The 23,842-nt window shown below is 41.5% G+C and overlaps 1 protein-coding gene across 2 annotated transcripts in view; it reads left to right on the forward strand.

The window, feature by feature from the left end:
- Positions 1–23,842, forward strand: part of LOC124805230 (cyclin-dependent kinase 7) — an 84,238-nt gene that overhangs the window by 41,849 nt on the left and 18,547 nt on the right. For both annotated transcript variants that reach the window (XM_047265732.1, XM_047265733.1), the window contains exon 6: positions 10,065–10,242. In XM_047265732.1, the coding sequence (XP_047121688.1) occupies positions 10,065–10,242 (178 nt within the window). The remainder of the gene's footprint in view (positions 1–10,064; positions 10,243–23,842) is intronic.

The following is a 23,842-nucleotide window of genomic DNA, read 5'->3' on the forward strand; positions in this document are numbered from 1 at the left end:
CGTGTTTTGACAAGGGATAGCATTAGTGATTCTGAACAGAAAACTTGATGTGGACATGTGCCCTATTCCAAATGGTTTCCAAGATAGAACACTTGTAATGTAAATTTTTATTTATTTTATTTTTTACAATGTACCACAGTAGTATAGAGGAAGTTGAGATGAACATTTTGGTACAGATGCTTATGGTCTATCAAGTCGGAGAACTACCTCAAACTGGCCTACAAAAAGGTACTTAAGCTATAGCACACACACGTCACATGAGGTTTCCAATATTCTTGGGATTTCTTCATGCAAACTCTTAGTCCTAGACAAAAAATAAACAGGACCTTTTTTGGTTGCAAATTTAATTTACTTTGACTGTGTACCGAGACGCGCTTTCGTTGGAGTGTGTGGTTTTTGAGTTATTAATGAATTTAAATTGAATACTGCTTCATACAACAATAACTGTGCCGTTACTCCTATTGTATGAAATGTTTGTTCAAAGCCATGGCTTTGGATGTTACACGTGTTCTATCTCGGAAACCATTTGCAATAGGGCGTATGTCCATATGAAGTGTTTTTGTTCAGAATCACTAATACTATCGCGTCTCAAAGCATGTACCTTTCCTCCTGACACACCCTGTATAGCATGGTTGTAGACCATGGCTGTTATATAAAATAAATTGTTGATGGTGTACAGCAACAAGCCACAAATTGGTTTTAGGTTACTTTATTCAAAAATACCATTACTGGTTTTGAATTTTTAACAGTTGATTTTCAGACGGTTTTTCATGCTTTTATCAATACAGGTTAGAGATTGGTTTCATGTGAGTTGCCCAAGGAGAAACTATAATTTACAAACTCGAAACATGTGACCCAGATGGATGCGCTACATCCATGTAGCGATATGTCAGCACCAGGTAATCTGCATATCAGATTACAAGTAAAAAATACAGGATGGAATAATGATGATAATATGAAAAGGATAGAAGCTACTCACCCTATAGTGGAGATGCTGAGTCGCAGATAGCCACTGCAAAAAGACTGCCAAACAAAGCTTTCAGCCAAAAAGGCCTTCATCAGACTTAGACAACACACACACACACACACACACACACACACACACACACACACACACAGGTGTGCACGCACCAGAGACTATGGTCACAGGTGTGTGTGTGTGTGTGTGTGTGTGTGTGTGTGTGTGTGTGTGTGTGTGTGTGTGTGTTTTGTCTAATTCCAATGAAGGCCTTTCTGGCTTAAAGTCCTAGCCTTGGCAGCCAGGGACAGTGGTTTTGTGTATGCATGCGGATGTTGTCTGTTGTCTATTCTGATGGCCCGTTTGGCCAAAAGCTTTCTTTGACATTGTTTTTGTTGTGCCTATCTGTGATTCAGTATCTCTGCTACATGGTGAGTAGCAACTGTCCTTCCCATAAGACTGCAAGTAGATCATTATTTATTATTAGTTTTTGCAAATAATGTTAATCCTGTCCATAATCTTCGTAACACCACACTCTGTCGTCCATATATTCTGTACATCAACTCTACTGCTTGCCTCTTGCTGATGTATTCTACAATGCTTATGGAGGAAAAAGCTTTGCCATCTATATTGCAGGGTCATTACGTGTTAGACATAGAATACTATGGGACAGCCATGTGCAAATCTTGCCCGTGATTTAGTAAGTGTAAATGCACTTTGTGTTGACTTGTGGGGATGACTGCATAACATGCATGTCGAGATGGATGCGTAACTTGCACTAAAAATGACTAAATATTGACACCTGGTAGTCCATGATGCTAGCTCTCTGTACCAATATTCAGTTATTGTTTTCATGTCCAAAGGATATACAACATATCATAGTTTTCTCTGTTGTATTGCCACCACTTTTTCGAACAGCTTGTTATTCCATTAGTCAAAATATTCTGTACTATCTGTGGTTGTATTTTGTGTAATTTTCCTTATTTCCGCTCACTACCTGTTCACATCCTCCCAATTTTTAATCAGTCTTGCAATCTCACATACCTAACACCTAGGTCATAATGCCGTCCTCACATGCCTCTATGTGACATTTTTACCTGTGTAAACACATTCTGAATAGTTTTGCGATGACGACGGCGATGAGGAGAAAGCTTGATACCTGCAACTTACTCCTCATGAATATCACCGAGGGGAATGTCATGCCTACTGATTTTGCCTGTGAGAGCTATCACAGTCAACAACACTGTCACTTTCTTTTATTTAATAAGGTTTGTAATTTTGGAATTTATCTCAGGATATTGGCTCACACGCTAGTGATCAGGAATTTGTCCCACCACTTCATCTCTCCGAATCTTTTAATCACTGTGATTTGAAGTTGTTACCTCAGACCCAAGTGCTGCTGTTTGAGTATGTGTTGGTGATGATTGTGAAGGCAAAATCTAGTATGACTGACTAAAAGTACAGAGTAATAAAAAATCTGTGTGATGCCAGTATACTTAAAAAAGAACGAAGAGTGACCAAAAAAGGTAACGCTCTGTGTCACAGGTTGCTTAATTTGGCAAAAAGAGGATGTGGTTGGAGAGTACAATACTCATCAGGAAGTTATTAGGAACATTACAGTAGTTTCACAGTTACTCTCAATACTCTCGACTTGATCAGTCATGCTCTAGGCAATGAGCTATTGGGGTACTATGAGTGTGGGAAACAAGTTTGGCTTAAAGGTCTTGTATCTTAACTTACGGTTCATGTATCATATTTCCTTTTATTTGCAACAAGAGTAGATCAGGACAGTGTAAAATGTTAAGATGCCTTACTCTGTACGGTTGACGTCTCCTAAAAGACTGAACATTTTATATGGTGGCAGAAACTCGAAGTTACATATTATTTACCTCTGTGGTGAGGGACTGTATCATTACTTGCCGAAGATAGATAAATCACAGCTGCACGGGGTAGCCACACCATCTGAGGCACCTTGTCACAGTTCGCGCGACTCCTCCCGTCGGAGGTTCGAGTCCTTCCTTGGCCATGGGTTTGTGTGTTGTCCTTAGTGTAAGATAGTTTAAGTTAGAGTAAGTAGTGTGTAAGCCTAGGGACCGATGACCTCGGCAGTTTAATCCCATAGGAACTTACCACCAAATAAATCACAGCAGTAGATTGAGATGGCACTCTGGACTTTGGTTTTTGTTACTGTGTCAAGACCATACTGTTGTTCCAATGTTTGACATACTGTGCATGATATTGATTTTCCTGCTGCTGACTGCAGCACTCAATGTACTGGGCTAGCTGTTGTTCATGAATTTATCATTATACTTGTCGTAAGTTGGAGTTTGTTTCCTAAGAATTAGTTCGGCTTCTTTTAACGATTGCTTCAAAAATTCAGCGTTTCCTGAGATTGGCTGGATGATGCTTCTTGGTTGCAGTCTGACTGGTAATTTCATTCTTAACTGCCTGGCACTTGAATGTTTCCATGACTGAGAGAGTAATATAGTGAACCCCGCCTTTACTCTTTTCATTGTGGGAAAATGTAAAACGTGGGAAACAACATTTTATCTGTAAAAGTTACAGATTGGATCCCCCTTTGCATTTTTGCACTTTGTTTGATGTATACACAAATAGGCATCAAAATACTTGTTAGAGACTTGTTTATTATCTGATAAAGGTTTATTATCTAATAAAAACCAGTGGTATAACTGGAACTGGTAACTAACTGGGAAGTAGAAATGTCTGACTTAATTTGATAAAACATAATTGATGTTTTTGGAAAGCCTGCAGCTGTCATTCATTATTTAAACAATGAAGCACTGCACCAGTTACATATTTTTTCATGCTTAACATGCCGCATTTCTAGAATTTTTTCTCATTGTCAAGTGCAAATATTTACGTAAGTATATTGTGTTTTGTTTGCATGTACTCCATCTCTTGCATTGTAGCCACCTTTTTGAGGTTATCAGGTACTATGCATCCTCACTTATGTAGGAAACCACACATATGCAAACTAACACTCACATTGCTTGTTTGTGAAACATCACAAAAATATGTATGTAAATATTGCACTTGGCAATGAGAATAAATTCTTGAAACGTGTCTTGCTAAGCATGAAAAAATAAGTAATTGATGCTGTGTTTAAATAAAAACATCTGAGTAATGCAAAGTCAGTGAAGGTATCAACTAGTGCTACAAGTGGTCGAATGACGAGACATGCTAAATATGGTTCAACAAACGTGTCATACAATCACGAAGCTACGCGCGCGCATAACCATTTGGAAATGTTTGTGATTGGTTATGATATCTTCATTCGAGTAACCAAGTTACTCTGATCAGCCACCCCACCAAATAGAACTTGGCATGGCTGGAGATACAGCACCAATTGTTCCAACTTTTACCCATTTACCTCTGAGAACTGCTGAGTAGAGTGCTCCGGTGTCAAAAAATTTAAACCACGTATCATTTGTAAATATACTTGACAATCAGTGCCATGCCAATGTCATTTTACATCAGTTACATTAATTTTTTCTCCATGGGAAAATTAAAAATATATTAATCCAAAATTGTGTGCAAATTGACATTGTGGACATGGGAAATTTAACGGGAGCAATAAAAAATGTCATAAACAGCAGGAAAAAGTTTATTCCAGAAACATAAAAGCAGGGTTATACATCTCAACATTCTGTGACCAGTCTTGTGGAAAAAGCTCTGAATGCTGCTGCTGTATCCAAGTTAGGGATAAGTTTAAACTTTACACTGACACCCATGTATTTTATAAGTTCTGTTGAACAGGCTGTTTTTAAACTACCTCCAGATGCTGCCAAGGTTGTTAGGAGAAAAGCCTGTCGTTGTTGACTTGGGCACTGTATGTTGTCCTGTTGTAATTTTTATTTATTACATATTCTCTCCCCCAGGCAGCGAAGAACCTCAATCAAAATTTTGTGTTCTTGGCTGTGTATCAAAATTCTTCATTGATCAATAATATTAATTTCCATTTTTATATAGCAGTTTTGGCTTTGTACAGCATGAGAAGGAAAAGATAATAAGATAATGGAGACCAAAGATGATGGCTGTGATAAAGTTCTAATATACAGGATGATTCAAAAAGAAAGAACAGATTTCAGTTGTTTATTACAGACAAACTATGAAAGATAGAAACACACTGCACATGTTACTGAATTGTGGATGGTTCACAGTTTTACGTTTGCACAGACACTATACTGTACACTCAACATGAGCATCCTGCATTACTCGAGAAAACGCGATATGATAGACAATTTCATCCTACGCACATATCAACAGGTCCCTAATTATTGAATCGACAGCTTCAACAGCTCGATTTTTCAGCCCTTATAGAATAGCTGCCAAAAGCAATGAACAAGATGTTGTTGACCACCTCTTTTGCTCAAACCTTACGGGATGTTGTTAAGATAACACCACAGTTTAGTGTGAAAGTGAAGTGGGGTGCCGTCATGCACAAAAATGAAATCATTGGAACCTTCATAAAGTTGAAGAAACAATGAATTCTGTAGCTTGTCCAGGTATTGCATTCCTGTCACAGTATCCTCCACAAAAAAGAAGGGTCCATAAACTTTGTGAACAGAAATGGCCCACGACATGTTCAGTTTTGGTGAGTCTCTTTCACTTTCAACGACGACGTCAGGATTTTTGACCCTCAAATTCTTAGATTATGTACATTACTTTACCTGATACATGAAACATCAGTTTGTAAAAACATATGATGTGTTCAAAAAAGGTGTCCTCTGCCATATCCTGGAGAACTGAAATGCAAAATTCATACCTTCTGTTATGGTCACCAGGATGCGGTTGCTGCAATAAGTGCAACTTTTAAGGCTTTGTATGCAGGCGTTGTTTCAGAACTTGTCACACTGTTTGAGGAAGTTGAAGTTTCTGGCCTGCCCGTCTTGGGGACTTTCAAGGCCTCCACGTGACTGCATCTTGGATACGCTCAGCATTTTTGTCAGGGGTGTCTGACCAACCAGTTATCCTCCCTTTGAGTATGCCACCAGCTTCCAAGAATTGTATATGCCAGTCATAAATCTGCTTGTGCAGAGGTGGCCTTTTGCTGAATTGAAGTGGAAAGCATGTAGCACTGAAGCAATAGATTGACTTCACGCAAATTCCAACACACATTATGATTTCTCTTGTTGTGGTGTAGTAGCCATGTTGCTACAGACAGACAGCAGCCCAGCTGTGTTAAACCTTCGAACCTTCTTCTCTGTAGTCACATGCACATTGTATTTTTATCTTTTGTCTGTAATAAACAACTGAAATCTGTTCTTTCTTTTGAATCACCTGCTATTTGTCATCAGTGGCATTCTTTAAATCACCCCAGAACTTATGTATATGGTTCAAAAATATTAAATCAAATTCTTCTCTCTTAAAGCTGTCTTCATATGACTAAATAACTCACCAACCTTTTGTCATACATCCCATAAATTACTTTCTTGATTCCTGCTTATAATAAAAATTTGTGCGCAGTTTGGATCCATTCTGTGGATTTTTCATGAAAACATCGTGATAAAATCTTGTAGTAATATGTATTTTTATTATCAATGTCTTTAATACAGTGGCTGCATAGCGTAGTATAATGGTTACAGAATAGATAAATTCCAAGTTTGGGCTGGACTGTCACTGGCCAACAATGTAATCACTTTGTGCCGGGTGCCCCCCCCCCCCCCCCCCCCCCCCCCCCCCCACCACCACCACCACCACCACTCTGCCACAGCTCTCACACTTGCTTGGCACTGGACTTTTTGGATTTCTTTTGACACGAGCTTTCCTCCGACTTGCATTTCCCATGATCCTGAGTATATTTACAAGTTGTATGAGTGACATCTTTCATTATTTTTTAAGTTTCAGTTTAATACCAATTTTCACCTATATTCTGGCAAATATTTTTATTGGCTCACTTTGATTCCAGTAGTCCTCCACAAGCTCTTCACAATGACACCCAAATCACTGTCCTAGCTAAACACTACCACACATTTATAAGTTTAGCCAGTGCTAATTTATAACAATCACATTGCATGCACCTACATTGGACTGTTGTCAATCACCGGCAAAAACAAATAATGCATGACAAGCACATACAGATGTGCTCTAACCATTGTGGCTCAACCGTTGTTTACACATTATTAGTCTCATAGTTATTAGTGATCATATTTTGTAACACAAGAAAATTCGACTGATGTGTAAATGGAGATTTTCACTTCAAAATTAAATATAGTTTTTGAATGATTTTCACTTTCCATCTCCCCCATAAAAATTTGGTGTATTTTGTGTATTTACTCAGCTCAATCCATTTCTGTTAACGTAGCTATGAATTACAGTGAAAGTTGCATGGAAAAGACAGCGACACTATGTGAATGTTGCTCTGCTTCAGTACTTTACAGCTTGAGGCCAGCTATTTGACACTGTGGCCTGTCTTCAGAGGCTATTACATGAAAAGAGAAAAATAAAGTTTGCATGGTCACATAACTAACACATAATACAACTTGTAAAAGGGCTTTAACGTACATTGGGTTGGCGATTAAAGGTAGCAAATGCCACCCACAGCTTTGTCATGTGACATCACATTCACCCAAGAGTGATATTATACCAGCTGAAGGGGCTGCTTTGCATTCACGCAGGGTGGAGCCTGATATTCTTATTTTTCTAGTCGACAGAGGCAATGCTATAGTTATGTTGGAAAAGCAGAATTATGTTCAAAAGATGAAGCACATAGTATTTAATCCTGTGTATTGCGGACTCAGTGGTGACACAGCACACAAAAAGTGATTAGTGGAAAGCTAACAACCTTCTGAAGAAAAATTCATTGTTGCAAGAGACTAGCAACAGTTATAATTCTTTTTGTGCTCTCCCCCCTTTCTTACACCCTCTCTTAGATTGTTCATCCTTCTGCAGATCCACTAAGAAAGGGCTCCTCTCGGTCGGTGTGTGGATCACGTAAATAACTCATCAGATATCTTAAGTCAATTAGAGGGATTGCATCTAAATGACTCTAATATTTTAGTAAGTTTTGATGTGATCTCTCTCTTCATTCATCCTCCTCTGCCTGATTTGTTACAGTTAATTTAGGTTAGGTTTGGTGTTGAATTAACAAACCTATTTCAGTACTTTTTATTTGATTACCAGTTCTTTGAAAAGACACATGGAGTTGCCAATCTTTTTATGGAAGATTTTGAGGAAACATGCCTGGGTTGGCAGCATTGATACCTGCTTTCATTGTTTGGCTTCGTCAAAGTGAAGTTGTAAGCAGCTTTTTAGAATGTATAAATTCCGTCCACTTGAATATTCAATTCATGATAGAGGTATAAAAGGATGGCTGCCTTCCCTTCATTGATGTGTTTTGTCAGGAGAAAGGTTGATGGTACAATGGGACATGCTGTATATAATGAGGCCAACTCTCACTGATTTGTATCTTCAAGCTGATGGTTATCACCATCTGGCTCAGTGTGAAAGGGACTCTCTCTACCTAGGTTCATAGAGACCAAGCCATCGCAGATTCTGAAAGTTTGTTAGCAAAGTTATCCTCCCTTGAAGCCATGTTTCGCCAGAATGGTTAGAATGAAAGACAGATCAAGCACACACAGCGCTGTAGAGCAACTGCAAATTGGGTGAGTGATGAAAGTAATGAGGTGGCACCTAAGTCTGTGACCATTTTGCCTTACACAGGTAGCATTTCCAACAAGATTTGTTGTGGAAACACGGTGTGAAGCATGTTTTTCAAGCACAAACTAAGATTAGGGCTGTTTAGGAGTCTATAAAGGATGATGTTGGTTTGCGTAAGGCAAATGGATCAGGAGATTTAAGAAAATCATGAGTCCACAATTTCTATTTCATGGTCTGTATACCATTGTGTGTGACAGACTTCAGTACCGCAAACCCTATGTGGGATGGGTTCCTAAGACGCTGTCTGACCATCACAAAACACAGCTAATGGACACCACTGCAATGTTTCTGGGGTGCTACCATGAAGAAGATTTTTTGAATAAAATTATCACTGGGGACAAGACATCAGTAAATTTCTGAAATGAAGAAACGAGAGCATTCCAAAAAAGTGGATGTGTTCTCATTCCTGAAGTAAATCAAAGAAATGTGAGTGAATATTCTCTGTCAGAAAGTGTATGGCTACTGTGTTCTGCAATCAAGTTTTGTTGATGGAATTCATATAGTGTGACGTGACCATCACCAGCACTTTATACAGCATGACTCTTCAACATCTACAAAAGGCAATTCAGAACAAGCGAAGAGGAATGTGGTCATCAGGCATTTTCCATCTTCATGACAATGCTCGGCCACACGCTGCAGCTGAAACAAAGATACTCCTATAGCATTTTTGATGGGAAGCATTTGACCATACAGCCCATAGTTGATTCTCTCTGGTTTTCATCTCTTTGCTCACATGAAATGCCAGCTGCGGGAACAGCATTTTGGCACAGACAGTGAGCTGGATACCAGCTGGGAGAATTGGCTGAAAGTACATGTGGCTGCCTTTTATGACGAGGGTATTAGAAAGTTGGTACCACACTATTACAGACATATTAAGTCAAAGCAGTTACAATGTGGAGAAGTGTCTAGAAGGTGTAGCTAAATGTTACAAATGAAATATTTTATATTTTTGCTTTGGTTTCCATTTCACAATCGATTGGACCTTTGGGGTTGGGGGGGGGGGGGGGGGGGGGTGAAGTGAAGGTGACATAGTCCTTGTACTGTTATGCGCAGCACTTCCTGAAACATCACTTGTATTGTTTTCACTGCCTCGATCAAAATTTGACTAGCTGCTACTTCCTTTTGTAAAGGCATTATGAAGCCTGCAAAGCACAGATTAAAAAATGTATGATTTTTGACTCTGTTTTGTGAACTTACTTCCATTGCTATTAATTAATGCTAATAAAACACTGATATGAAGACTGTTAGTAAAGCAGTGAGTTATATCTTTAGTATGGTGTGATGCTCGAGTGTTGTAGGGAAACACCGCTGAAAATACTGTGCAGAACTGATTATGGCTGTTGTAAGTAAATAAAAGTGGTAGACATTTTTTCTTCATCATAGTAACTATAGTATGTTAATTTATTTCAGTTGCAATTTATTTCAGGTGTCCAGAGCTGCTGTTTGGTGCACGCATGTATGGCACTGGTGTGGACATGTGGGCCGTGGGCTGCATCTTTGCAGAACTGTTACTGAGGGTGCCCTTCCTGCCTGGCGACTCTGACCTTGATCAGCTGACACGTATTTTCCAGGTTCTTGGTTCACCAAATGAAGAGAACTGGACGGTTTGTAATGATTTTATTCTTGCAAGCTAACTTGAGCATATGTATGTACAGTACAAGCTTTGTCATATAAATTATTTTTTAATTGCTTGATTATACTGAAATATTGTGGGACAGATTTCAGTACATGCACACGTAACAGGAGGAAGAGAGACAGGCTTTTAACAAGTTTGAATATGGTTTCAAATCATCTGACCCATTTTTCAGGCAACAGTTGACTGGGAATAACAGCAGCAGAGAAAACAATGCTAGTGACAATGACACAATATCAATTTTTCTAGATTGGCATGCAGATATGTGAAGGAAGGTGACAGTAAATGATTGTGGGGCATTACTGTCATAGACTTCTATAGTTTGAAGCTCTGTTTCAGTAAGACATTTTCTTTTTCAGTCTGTCTTTATTGGCAGTATCCCTGTTTGTAGAGTACATTAAACTTGTGTTGAGAGAGTTGGACCATATCTACCTTTCTATAATAGTAGATAAATACCTTCTCATTCAGGAAATTAAGATGCACAACAGTGTAATTTGGGTCCACATGCGAGTGTTACTAAAGATGGACCAAGCTTTTGGACATATTGAGCTTGCCACTGATGATAGGTGCTTCTGGTAGTAAGCTTTGATTACAGGCTGCTGTTTACTGCATGCTCGAAGAGTATACAGAAATTTTGCATTGTGTTGAAAGAGCATGATCCATACACAACACTATGAAAGGTTTTAAAGAGAGAAGTCAAACAATGGAAAATCCAGGATGGAATGTAACAATACCAGAGAAGGAAAGTTGCTACTCACCATATAGCGAAGATGCTGAGTCAGGATAGGCACAACAAAAAAGATTCACACAATTAAAGCTTTCGGCCATAAAGGCCTTTGTCAGCAGTACACACACACACACACACACACACAACTCACACACACACACACACTCATGTAAACGCAATTTGCACACACATCTGCAGTCTCAGAGAGCTGAAACCACACTGCGAACGGCCAGCACCAGCGCATGATGGGAGTGGCGACTGGATGGGGGGTAAGGAGGAGAGGCTGTGGCAGGGAGGGGGAGGGATAGTATGGTGGGAGTGGTGGACAGTGAAGTGTTGCAGTTCAGGCGGAGGGCAGGAGAGAAGGTGCGGAGGGGGGAGGGGGTAAGTAGCGGAAAGGAGAGAAATAAAAAGAAATTAAAAGACTGGGTGTGGCGGTGAAATGACAGCTGTGTAGTGCTGGAATGGGAACAGGGAGGAGGCTGGATGGGTGAGGACAGTGACTAACAAAGGTTGAGGCCAGGAGGGTTACGGGAACATAGGATGTATTGCAGGGAAAGTTCTCACCTGCGCAATTCAGAAAAGCTGGTGTTGGTGGGAAGGATCCATGTGGCACAGGTTGTGAAGCAGTCATTGCAGGGTGTATATGACCTGAGACAACCGGGAGATCCAGGAAAAACCCGGGAATTTTTTCATCCGGGAGAAAACCGGAAAAAACCCGGGATATTTTTAGAATTCCGGGAATTTTTCATTGTTTTAGTTTTCAGTTACATTTTTGTAATTTTGACTGGTAAGAACCGATACTCTAACAAAGGATATTACTGTATCCTGCTACTGCAGAATAATACTTCAACAGTAAAACATAAACGAGAGAAAAAAGGAAAATAACTTAAATTGCAAAGGAAATGCGCCATATACAGCGACGACACACAGTGCTCATGCATGCGTCCGCCAATTGAAAATGTATAAAAGGCTTTAGGAAGACTATGCACTGCTTCATAACAACAAATTGCCTCCAATGAGCATGAAGTCGCAACTGTTTACATTCGATTTGGTTTAGCAGTTACGCGTGGGCTCATGCGCATGCACAGTTGAGTCACGTTTGAGTAGTAGATTCTCCCACTTCTGGCTACAGGAATGTGGCTGTTGGCTGTGCAAGCAGTTGCAGCAAGCAGTTAGATGCTACCGGGAAAAGGGGGCACCAACTTCATATTCTTGAGGAAAAAAACTTGTTTCCCAAAGCATCTAGCGCACGATTGCCTATCGATTATTCATATGATTTTGAAACGCTTCGCTGTTGATTTTTGAACATTTTCGAACACATTTTAAGTTGATTTCTGAATGAACCATAAGTTGATTTTTGAATGCGTGCACAGTGTACGTGATGTCACTGTCAGGGGAATCCTCGTTGCATCTAGAAATAAACTTTCTGCAGACAAAAGGGGACGGGGCTATACGAGCTGAGGGAGTAAAGCCGAACGGATGAATGCCAGTCGCTGTCTGATTATGTGGTTGATTGGGTTTGCGAATGTAATAATTACTAGCGAAATCCATAGATTCAGACTACTAGGATGGAAATAAACGACTGACAGGAATAACAGGTGAGAAAGATTATGTATTATCTTCTAGGTGTATCCAAGAAAACGAAATTTTGACAGAAAATTTTTGGTCAGATCGCTACACCAGTAAGGACCAGTAGTACAGTCCCCGGCTAGCAACCGCGTAAGTTCTATTCTGGAAGTAACGTGGAAAACGTGTTGTTCGAACACGTAATAACACCTAACCGGAAAATAATCGCAGGATAGGATAACTAAACCTGTGATTCTGGCAGGGTTAGTGAAGTTAATTGGCGAACAAATTTTGACAGTGGCGGCAATAGCTACAGAATTGGTGATGACAAGATTGTTTGTTAGAACGAGGAAGGAGAAGAAACGGGGACATCACACAAATTATGGAAGAATAAGACGATTCCAAATTTATATAAAAATTTCGTAATACTACTTTTTGATCTCATGCTTGAGAAGCTGGTGCATATGAGTGAAATGTGAGACTATTTCCTAACATAAAGCTTTTTGCTTGTAGTAGGCCTAATAGGCATTTGATATTGGTACTTGTTGGATTATATCCTGTCGTGTTATAAAAAGGCTATTTGTGCCAAAACAGTCTCGTTTATTTGGTGTGTTACAAAATTGCAGCCATATTAGAAAGGCCTATTTTGTTTTATTTAGCAGGTAGTGACAAAATAGACGTAATCAGATCGAGAAACCGTACCAGTCTTGGGTATTATTTGTATTAACAGCTTTTTCAGTATTAGATAATGACATTTCGATGTTTCATTTAGCAAACGTTTGACGAACTTTGATGAGGTAATAGATTCTTTCGCAGAAAGGAAAGCACGCCATGTAAAGCTGTAGCAAGATTAGAGAGGAAAAAATGCTAGGAGATGAGGTTTGAAGAAATGTGTAATTTCTTGCTTATCTCTTGTCAGTATTGGTTTTATATATCCTATATTTAATTTTATGTCACACAAAACAGCAAGTTATTAACTAATAGGCAATGAAGATTTCAGATTTTGTGCAGAGTTCTTGTTCTCTCGATTACAAATAATCCCATCCGCTATTAATTGCGAGATTTTTTTTAAAGAGGGGCAGGCTGTCAAACCGGCCGACTGGGAGCAGGAGAGGCACCACAGGACATTTCAATTTCCACTCTCCTGAATATAGTCTGGACGTGCGGTAGAAAAATGCTTTATGAAGAGGCGTGGCACTGCACTTTGGCATACTTAAGACCAAATAATATATCTTATATTTCCTCGAATACATTTGTTTTATGTTTCAGACTTCTCAGAAAGATGTGCGCTACAAGATGAACGTATTTTAAAATTTGATTTTTTTAGTATTGACCCGGTTCGCAAATGTAGATCCGGGGCTGATGCACAGAGCAATCTGAACTTTAGTGGGTAGTCTCCACGTGACCCGTGTTTACGTTTAGTGATTTTGCTGTTTCCCCTTCGTTTACTCTCACATAAAATGAAAACAAAAGGAATATCTGTGGCTGGGCGGGAGCTATCAAGTGAATTAAAACACATTCACATAATTATGGAAGCCTGAAATATGTCATTAGTTTCAGATTTTATTTTATTTCCACCTTTCTGACAGTCAAGCATTAATCGCCTTGCAGAACAATGAAGTTATTTTTGTCTGTTCGCTAAAGAAATTTGACTTACATTAACCTTTCCCGCAGAGGCAGTCAATGTATGTGAAACGAAATGTTTAATTCCACAGTACTGGCTAGTTTCAACTGTTCGCTGCATTTCAAGTGCACGTTTTCATTTTCTAGCACGTATAACATTATGCCATAATAAAGAACCAAACATGATATAACACAGTACTCGTGCTCCAAGAAAAGTTACATCCCGAAAACCACACTGAAAAGCTTAGTATCAGGTTGAGGTCTACTTCATTGGGAATCTGGACATACGAATGAGCCCTTTAAGTATGCACTTTAAATGTGCACAATTTAATATGGTTCACGAAATTCCGATGCTCTTGCAGTATCCTCGGAAGTCTTCTTTCTTTTGTGACATAATTTATGATCTTTCAATGTTTTACATGTACGTACATACGGGCTTCCTACGTCATGATAGCTACCCAAGCGCGGTGTCGCCTGTTATCTGCGCTCTCTGACAACTGCTGAAACGAACCTATTTCTAACAGGTCGCAGGAAAATATTGCGAATGGTGGTTTGGAAAGCATTACTTTCAAAGTAAGTATCCTTTTACGTAAGTTGAGCTATGTGCAAGAATGTACCATGAATTTATTAACTCACAGAACGTTTGACTCTCATATAAAAATCAACTCTTTGATGACGAGCCGTTTAGAAGAATTTCGAACCCTAAAGATCAGACATTTATGTCATTATTAAAAATTTTACTGGCACATTTGTGTGATATATCTTAAAGTGTAACGCGCAAAAAAGATCAAAAGTATATGCGAAAGCTTAGCTTCTCTTGCAGTTTGAGACCAATATTATATGTGAAAGCTTTGCTTTTCTTGTAACAACACGATGTATATTAATTTAAACTATTAACTTTCCCTGTTTGTGTGTTCGTGTTATGTAACAGTGATGTTGCTGTTGGCTGACTACATCACGTGTCCTATGCTCTGAATATCCATTGTCATTGGCTGGCGAGACCACGTGACATGAGCTATGACCGGCTTACAAAAGCGCGAAATCTCGATTTCAATGATTCGGAAAGTAACATGCGGTGTTTGGTGGAATTCCAATGAATACTTTCGTTATACGAAAATACGCAGCATACATGTTGCTGCACATCAAAGATATTTCCAAAACGTGTCTTTTTCCCTGAGTTTCGTTTTATAAAGTGCTGGGAAATTGTGCACCTGTGTATAAAGCCATAACCATTCAAATAATTGATAAGGGAAAATATACTGTCACCCGGGAGAAAGTGTAGTTTTAACCGGGAAATCCGGGAATTTTTTTTCCTTGTCCACGTATACACCCTGCATTGAGACGGGGATATCATGTTTGGCAGTGTGTTCAGCAACAGGGTGGTCCACTTGTTTTTTGGCTACAGTTTGTCGGTGGCCGTTCATGCGGACAGACAGCTTGTTGGTTGTCATGCCTACATAGAATGCAGCACAGTGGTTGCAGCTGAGCTTGTAAATCACATGACTGGTTTCACAGGTAACCCTGCCTTTGATGGGATAGGTGATATTAGTGACTGGACTAGAGTAGGTGGTGGTAGGAGGATGTATGGGACAGGTCTTGCATCTAAGTCAATTGCAGGGGTATGAGCCATGAGGTAAGGGATTGGGAGCAGGGGTTGTGTAAGGATGGAGGAGTATATTGTGTAGATTCGGTGGATGGTGGAATACCACGGTAGGAGGGGTGGGAAGGATAGTGGGCAGGACATTTCTCTTTTCAGGGCATGACGAGAGGTAATGGAAACCCTGGCAGAGAATGTAATTCAGTTGCTCCAGTCCCGGATGTTACTGAGTTACGAGGGGAATGCTCCTTTGTGGCCGGACTGTGGGACTTTGGGAGGTGGTGGGAGACTGGGAAGATAAGGCACGGGAGATTTATTTTTGTACAAGGATGGGAGGATAATTACGGTCAGTGAAGGCTTCAGTGAGACCCCCGGTATATTTTGAGAGGGACTGTTGTCACTGCAGATGCGACGACCACGGGGGGCTAGGCTGTACGGAAGGGACTTCTTGGTATGGAATGGGTGGGAGCTGTCGAATTGGAGGTATTGCTGGTGGTTAGTAGGTTTGATAGGAACGGAGGTACTGATGTAGCCATCTCTGAGGTGAAGGTCAACATCTAGGAAGGTGGCTTGTTGGGTTGAATGGGACCAGGTGAAGCAAATGGGGGAGAAGTAGTTGAGTTTCTGGAGGAACGTGAATAAGGTGTGCTCGCCTTCAATCCCGATATCAAAGATGTCATCAATGAATCTGAACCAGGTGAGGGGTTTAGGATTCTGGGTTTTTAAGGAGGGTTCCTCTAGATAGCCAATGCATAGGTTAGCATAGGATTGTGCCATGCAGGTGCCCATAGCTATACTGTGGATCCTGTTTGTAGTTAATGCCATCAAAGGAGAAGTAATCGTGGGTGAGGATACAGTTGGTCATGGAGACTAGTAAGGAGGTTGTTGGTTTGGAATCCATAGGGGGTCTGGAAAGGTAGTGTTTGATAGCAGTAAGGCCATGAGCATTAGGAATGTTAGTGTACAGGGAGGTGGCATCAATAGTGACGAGCAGGGCACCGTGTTGTAAAGGGACAGAAACTGTGGAGACTCGGCCGAGGAAATGGTTGGTATCTTTTATATAGGAGGATAGGTTCCGGGTAATAGGTTGAAGGTGTTGGTCTATGAGTGAAGAGATAGAGATTCTCTCAGTGGGGGGCACAGTAACTGGCCACAATGGGGCGTCCTGGTTGGTTGGGTTTGTGGACTTTAGGAAGCATGTAGAAGGTGGGAGTGCGGGGAGTGGAAGGGGTAAGCAGAGAGATGGACTCTGGGGAGGGGTTCTGGGATGGGCCTAAGGATTTGAGTAGTGACTGGAGATCCTGCTGGATTGCTGGAGTAGGATCACTGTGGCATGGTTTGTAGGTGGAAGTATCTGACAGCTGATGGAGTCCTTCTGCCACGTAATCCTTGTGGCTCTAAACAATGGTGGTGGAGCCTTTGTCAGCAGGTAGAATTATAAGGTCGGGTTCTGTTTTTAGATGGTGGACTGCAGTTCTTTCTGCAGATTTAAGGTTATTTTGTATGTTGAGGGATTTGGGGAATGATGTTGAGGCAAGGTTCGAGATTAAGAAATTCTGGAAAGTTAACAGGGGGTGGTTTGGAGGCAGTGGTTGTGGGTCACGGTTGGATGGAGGAGTGAACTGAGTTAGGCAAGGTTCAATATTGGTCTTTTGTTAAGTCTGATTGGTTGGGTTGATGGCAAAAAAGTGTTTCCACTGTAGGGACTGGGAGAAGGAGAGAAGTCTTTAACTAGTCCTGCATGGTTGGATTTGTGAGTGGGACAAAAGGTGAGGCCTTTGGAAAGGACTGATATTTCTGTGGGACTAAGGCTTCTGTAGGAAACGTTCATAACTGTGTTGCGGGTCTGTTTAGGTTCTGGGTTCTGTGTGGTGGTGGGAGGGAGTTTTGGAGTGTGGGGCAAGTGTAGTAGGTCGTCGAGACAGGGTTTGTCAGCTATGAGGGGGCATGTGGGAGGTTTGGAGGTTGTTGTAGAAGTGGTGGACACTGGTACTTCGAGGCGGGAGTAGGAAGTGAGTAGGATGGAGAGCTTTTTGAGGTGGCGTTGTGCATGTTGCTCAAGTTCCTGCAGGGCAAGAGTTTCAGTGTGAGTTATGGGTTCCAGGAATTTGAGATTACGTAGCAGGAGAATTTTGCGGATGGAGAGAAGGTACTGCAAGGATTGGGCTTGGTTGATATGGTTTTGCAGGACTATGTTGGTGAGGGCTAAGGATTGGCGGAATCTGAACATGTGGAGGTCTTTGTTGAAGGAGGGGTGGCAACCAGAGATGGGTAATTTGATGGTAAGGCCATTAGGGGGGATTTCATGAGCCAAGCAACAATGCAGGAACAGTATGTGGGACTGGGATCTGGCTAGGGATAAGGAAACTTCTCTGTATTGACACAGGTGGAAGGAGCAGGGATCCATGGTGGTGCAAAAAATGCGAAAAATTACTTAAGAAAATAGAATTACGCCCGAAAAATTACGCACAAATACACCCAAATAAGTGTGAAAAGTACGAAAAAGAGTAAATGGATACACAGGGCAGGGGGGGGGGGGAGGGGGGGGGAAGATGAAATCTGAGGAAGACGACGATAGTAGAAGGCGAAAACTCACTAAAATCGGCAAGAAGTCACAAGGGTCAAAGTAGAGAATAACTAATCAATAATAAATATATGTATATTACTGTGGGTAGCAGATTTGCGGGTAGATAAGCGTTTGAGGGCGGATAAGCGTAAGGGGGACGGCGGATGTGACTGGATGAGGTGGATTTAGTGGGTGCGAACGGGCATAGAACGGGGAAAGTATGGGGGTGGGGAGAGGTTCATAGTTGGAGATGTAAGATCATGTGGCACCGGAAAAGTGCAGGAGATAACACCCAAAAATACGGGAGCGTGATCAGTTTGAAGGTATAGGCTTCATTATATCGGTGAGAGTAATGTGGGACCTTAGCGTGGTCTTGAGGCCGTCTGTTGCTCGCGGCCAAGACGGTTGATACAGTGTGGCTCATAAGTAGAGCGTGCAGTGCTGTTTGTAGGTGACAAGAGAAATACAGGAAAGAAAAGGAAGAAAGATGGACATTGAGTATAGCGGATACAAAAGAATGTAGTTACAAAGGAAAACAGCACAGGGTTAGGATCGAAGAAAAGCTGTCAGGCAAAAATCAAACAATGGAAAATCCAGGATGCAATGTAACAATATGAGAGAAGGAAAGTTGCTACTCACCATATAGCGGAGATGCTGAGTCGCGATAGGCACAGCAAAAAGATTCACACAATTAAAGCTTTTGGCCATATGGCCTTTGTCAGCAGTAGACACACACACACACACACACACACACACACACACACACACACACGCGTAAATACAACTTGCACACACATCTGCAGTCTCAGAGAGCTGAAACCACACTGAGAACAGCAGCACCAGTGCATGATGGGAGTGGCAACTGGGTGGGGTTAAGGAGGAGGCTGTGGCGGGGGAGGGGGAGGGATAGTGTGGTGGGAGTGGCGGACAGTGAAGTGTTGCAGTTTAGATAGAGGGCAGGAGAGAAGGTGTGGAGGGGGGGGGGGGGTAATTAGCGGAAAGGAGAGAAATAAAAAGAAATTAAAAAAAATTGGGTACAGCGGTGAAATAAGGGCTGTGTAGTGCTGGAATGGGAACAGGGAGGAGGCTGGATAGGTGAGGACAATGACTAACGAAGTTTGAGGCCGGGAGGGTTATGGGAACGTAAGATGTATTGCAGGGAAAGTTCCCACCTGCGCAATTCAGAAAAGCTGGTGGGAAGGATCCATATGGCACAGGTTGAGAAGCAGTCATTGAGATGAGGGATATCATGTTTGGCAGCGTGTTCAGCAACAGGGTGGTCCACTTGTTTTTTGGCCACAGTTTGTCGGTGGCCATTCATGTGGACAGATGGCTGTAGCAGAACATGTTTACCAGGAAGGTGGTAATGAAATAAAGTAGAGCGAGACGAGCGTCATATCAAAAACCTCGCATTATTATGCATGCATGTATAGAGAGGCGATCGAGGTTGATAAACACCATAATAATTTTAGCATGAAAGACGAAGGTGTTAAACTGGATAAAATTTGGATGTCAGCGTTGCACCATATGCGTGACAATCGATTACATTCAATCGAGAATGTTGGCATTACCAGAGACACTCTCATAGCCGACGTCACGTGATCGACAGTGGCGCTTTCTGTACTGCCTATATAATCGGCACTTCCTTGAGTTCTCTTCGCAGTTCGCTGCTGTACCTCCGAGGATGTCTCCCGCAGTTGGACACGAAATGTCAGGGTCGAGTTTTATACTTCGGCCATGACCTATCAGCCCGGAAGTTTTAAGTGAAAACCAATAAGCCATCTGTCCGCATGAACAGCCACTGACAAACTGCAGCCAAAAAACAAAGTGGACCACCCTGTTGCTGAACACGCTGCCAAACATGATATCCCTCATCTCAATGACTGCTTCACAGCCTGTGCCATATGCACCCTTCCCACCAACACAAGCTTTTCTGAATTGCGCAGGTAGGAACTTTCCCTGCAATACATCCTACGTTCCCATAACCCTCCTGGCCTCAACCTTTGTTAGTCACTGTCCTCACTCATGCAGCCTCCTCCCTGTTCCCATTCCAGCACTACACAGCCGTCATTTCACCGCCACACCCAGTTTTTTAATTTCTTTTTATTTCTCTCCTTTCTGCTACTTACTCCCTCCACCCTCTGCACCTTCTCTCGTGCCCTCCGTCTAAACTGCAACACTCCACTGCCGCCACTTCCACCGTACTATCCCTCCCCCTCCCCGCCACAGCCTCCTCCTTACCCCCACCCAGTCGCCAGTCCCATCATGCGCTGGTGCTGCTGCTCGCAGTGTAGTTTCAGCTCCCTGAGACTGCAGATGTGTGTGCAAGTTGCGCTTGTGTGTGTGTGTGTGTGTGTGTGTGTGTGTGTGTGTGTGTGTGTGTCTACTGCTGACAAAGGCCTTAATGGCCAAAAGCTTTAATTGTGTGAATCTTTTTGTTGTGCCTATCGCAACTCAGCGTCTCCGCTATATGGTGAGTAGCAACTTTCCTTCTATGTTATTGTTTAAAGAGAGAATAATATTTGACAGTGATCTATGCCTCTTATGACCTTTCATGGTGACAACTGATGAACATATGGAGAGTGGTCATGCGATGATTTGCACAGTTCATGAACTGACAGGTTGTCAACTAAGAAGGCATCAACACGGGATGGGGCCAGGCAGTTGTAACAAACTAACTAAACAAACAGCACCATTGTAAACTTTGTCTCTGTCTTGCTGATATGGAAAAATAAAGGGAATTAGGTCAGTGTGAATAAGATGATGTCTTAAAGTGAAATTAATGATGAAAACTTCTAAGAAAAAATATTGTCACTTATATTCGGACCACTGAAACATGTCACTTCAAGCCACTTGACAAATGCCTTAAAGTTGGCGGTATGACTAATACACAAATGAGGAACTTGAGGTGCTTCATCTGCTGAACCAAGTACAGCACAGCAATATAAGGCAGGTCCTACATCAATAGTACTATGTTACTGGCTTCCGTGTACATAAACGTCGTGTGTTGATGTTCTACCGCTTGCTGTTAATTGTGTTGTGTCTCTGCTTTGACACAGTATTTACACTGGTGTTCAAAATTAAAGCAAACTGCTATTTCCCCGTCTGTGTCTAATTCACAATATAATCATACGAACTGTCAACAGATGTCATTATGATTGTGTTCTACACGGAATATGGCATTTCTATCAATGAACAACGATGCCAGCAATGACATCAGGGCACCTATCATGCGGGGTAATGTTTGCATGTTAGTCCCACATGGGCAATCGCTGTGTACACAGTCCAGACGTGCAGTATGGCACAGGGAAGGCTCCCCAGACACTCTGCTGTGGAGGGTCATAGGAAGAATGGAAGCAAGAGAGTCATAGACTGATGTGGACCGATAGCCTAATGTGAATCGTCTGTTGCTTCTCGGATGAGGTGATAGTTTATAGAGACCGAAACTGTATCCCCAGATCAGGAAAGGGCTGACATTGTGCGAAATCACAGAGTGAACCATTATTTGACTGTAAGGGCATGACATACCGCCTTAGTACTGCACTGCAACACTGACCCCGAAGGATCCCCTCGACATGTTGTATCGAGGCAAACAGTGTACAGAAGGCTTCAGCAGAATGGCCTTTAGTGTTGGAGATTTGCTGTCTCTTTACCTCTGGCATGTCTTCACAGAAGGGAATGTCTGGAGTGGAGCCGTCAACAAGCCATCTGGATGGTCGAACGTTGGGCCAATGTTCTTTTCACAGATGAGTCCCGATTTAGTCTTGAGAGTGATTCTCATCGAATTAGCATCTGTAGGGCACGTGTCACACTATTTCAGGACCCAAACATTGTAGAAAGAGACCGATATCGAGACGGATCCCTTATGGTGTGGGCAGGGATTATGTTGGCTGCTGGATCAACTCTTCATGAAATTGTATGGGTGAATCAGCATGATTTAACTGCTGTCATGTACCGTGAGGAGATCTTGGAATCTCATGCGTGGTTATTGTGAGGTGCTGTTGGCCCAGACTTTGTATTGATGGACGATAATGCTTGACCTAATAGAGCATGGGTGCTTGATGTTTTTTTTGAAAACATAAGACACTGCATGCATGGCATGGCCTGCTCACTCTGCCAATTTGAATCCCATAGATCACGTCTGTGATGCACTAGGGAGACGGGTTCAACACATCAGCATCCACCAAGCACTCTCCAAGACTTGGGAACAGCTCTGCAGGAAGAATTGGCATTATTGCCTCAACCTGGGATTGATGCCATCATTCACAGCATGTCTCGTCGTTGTCAGATCTTTATTGGTGCCAGAGCTGGTCACACCCCATCCTGAGCACATTAACCAGTTGTCAGAATGTGTGTGCAAATCCGTAAGTTGAAAAAAAAAATGAACATTTTTGCTTACCATTATGCATGTTGCAGTTGATAACATTATGTATTCTTTACATTGTTTCTACTTTACTGTCACGTGCTTATACTGGTTTGTGGAAAAATAAATGCAACTGTGCAAAATTTTCTTTCAATGCATTAATTTTGGACACCAGCGTAGTTATTAAAAAAATGTCACCAAAAGACATACATTTACAAAGTGACAGCCCTATGTATTGTGGAGTGCCATTAAATAGCCAGGTTTTAGAATTGCTATAAAGATCGTGCCAGTTTTAGTGCAAGAAAAAGAATTTCTTTCTGTTCATGGGCAACCATCAATTCCTGCTGATAAAGCTTTAGAGCATACCTTGAAAACCCTAGGACTCAGCAAAAGAATTGTATTAAGGAAGAGAGTGATACTTCAGGACTTAAGAGATACTGAAGTAAACCGTGTGAAACAAAGCCCTCCTAGAGAGAAAAACAAGCAACCTCACCCATTTACGGATCTTGACTCATTCCAAACCAATGAAGTTAGTCGGCATATTTATGGATATTATAGAAGGAAAGAATACCCCACAACAGCGAAGTTGTTAATTTCTTTGAAAGAATCTGGACTTTTCTTAGGCAAGAAAACATAAATTAAAAAGTTAGATGCATAAGAACCGTTGTTTGAAATAGCTCATGCTGTTAAGGTTTGTAGAATCATCTTAAATAAAATTATGCAGAAGGATATCCATTCAATAGCATGTTGTTGTTGTGGTCTTCAGTCCTGAGACTGGTTTGATGCAGCTCTCCGTGCTGCTGTATCCTGTGCAAGCTTCTTCATCTCCCAGTACGTACTGCAACCTACATCCTTCTGAATCTGCTTATTGTATTCATCTCTTGGTCTCTCTCTACGATTTTTACTCTCCACACTGCCCTCCAATACTAAATTTGTGAGCCCTTGATGCCTCAGAACATGTCCTACCAACAGATCCCTTCTTCTAGTTAAGTTGTGCCACATAACTCCTCTTCTCCCCAATCCTATTCAATACCTCCTCATTAGTTATGTGATCTACCCATCTAATCTTCAGCATTCTTCTGTAGCACCATATTTCGAAAGCTTCTATTCACTTCTTGTCCAAACT

The sequence above is a fragment of the Schistocerca piceifrons genome, chromosome 7, assembly GCF_021461385.2.
Source record: "Schistocerca piceifrons isolate TAMUIC-IGC-003096 chromosome 7, iqSchPice1.1, whole genome shotgun sequence".
In the NCBI taxonomy this organism is placed as follows: domain Eukaryota; kingdom Metazoa; phylum Arthropoda; class Insecta; order Orthoptera; family Acrididae; genus Schistocerca; species Schistocerca piceifrons.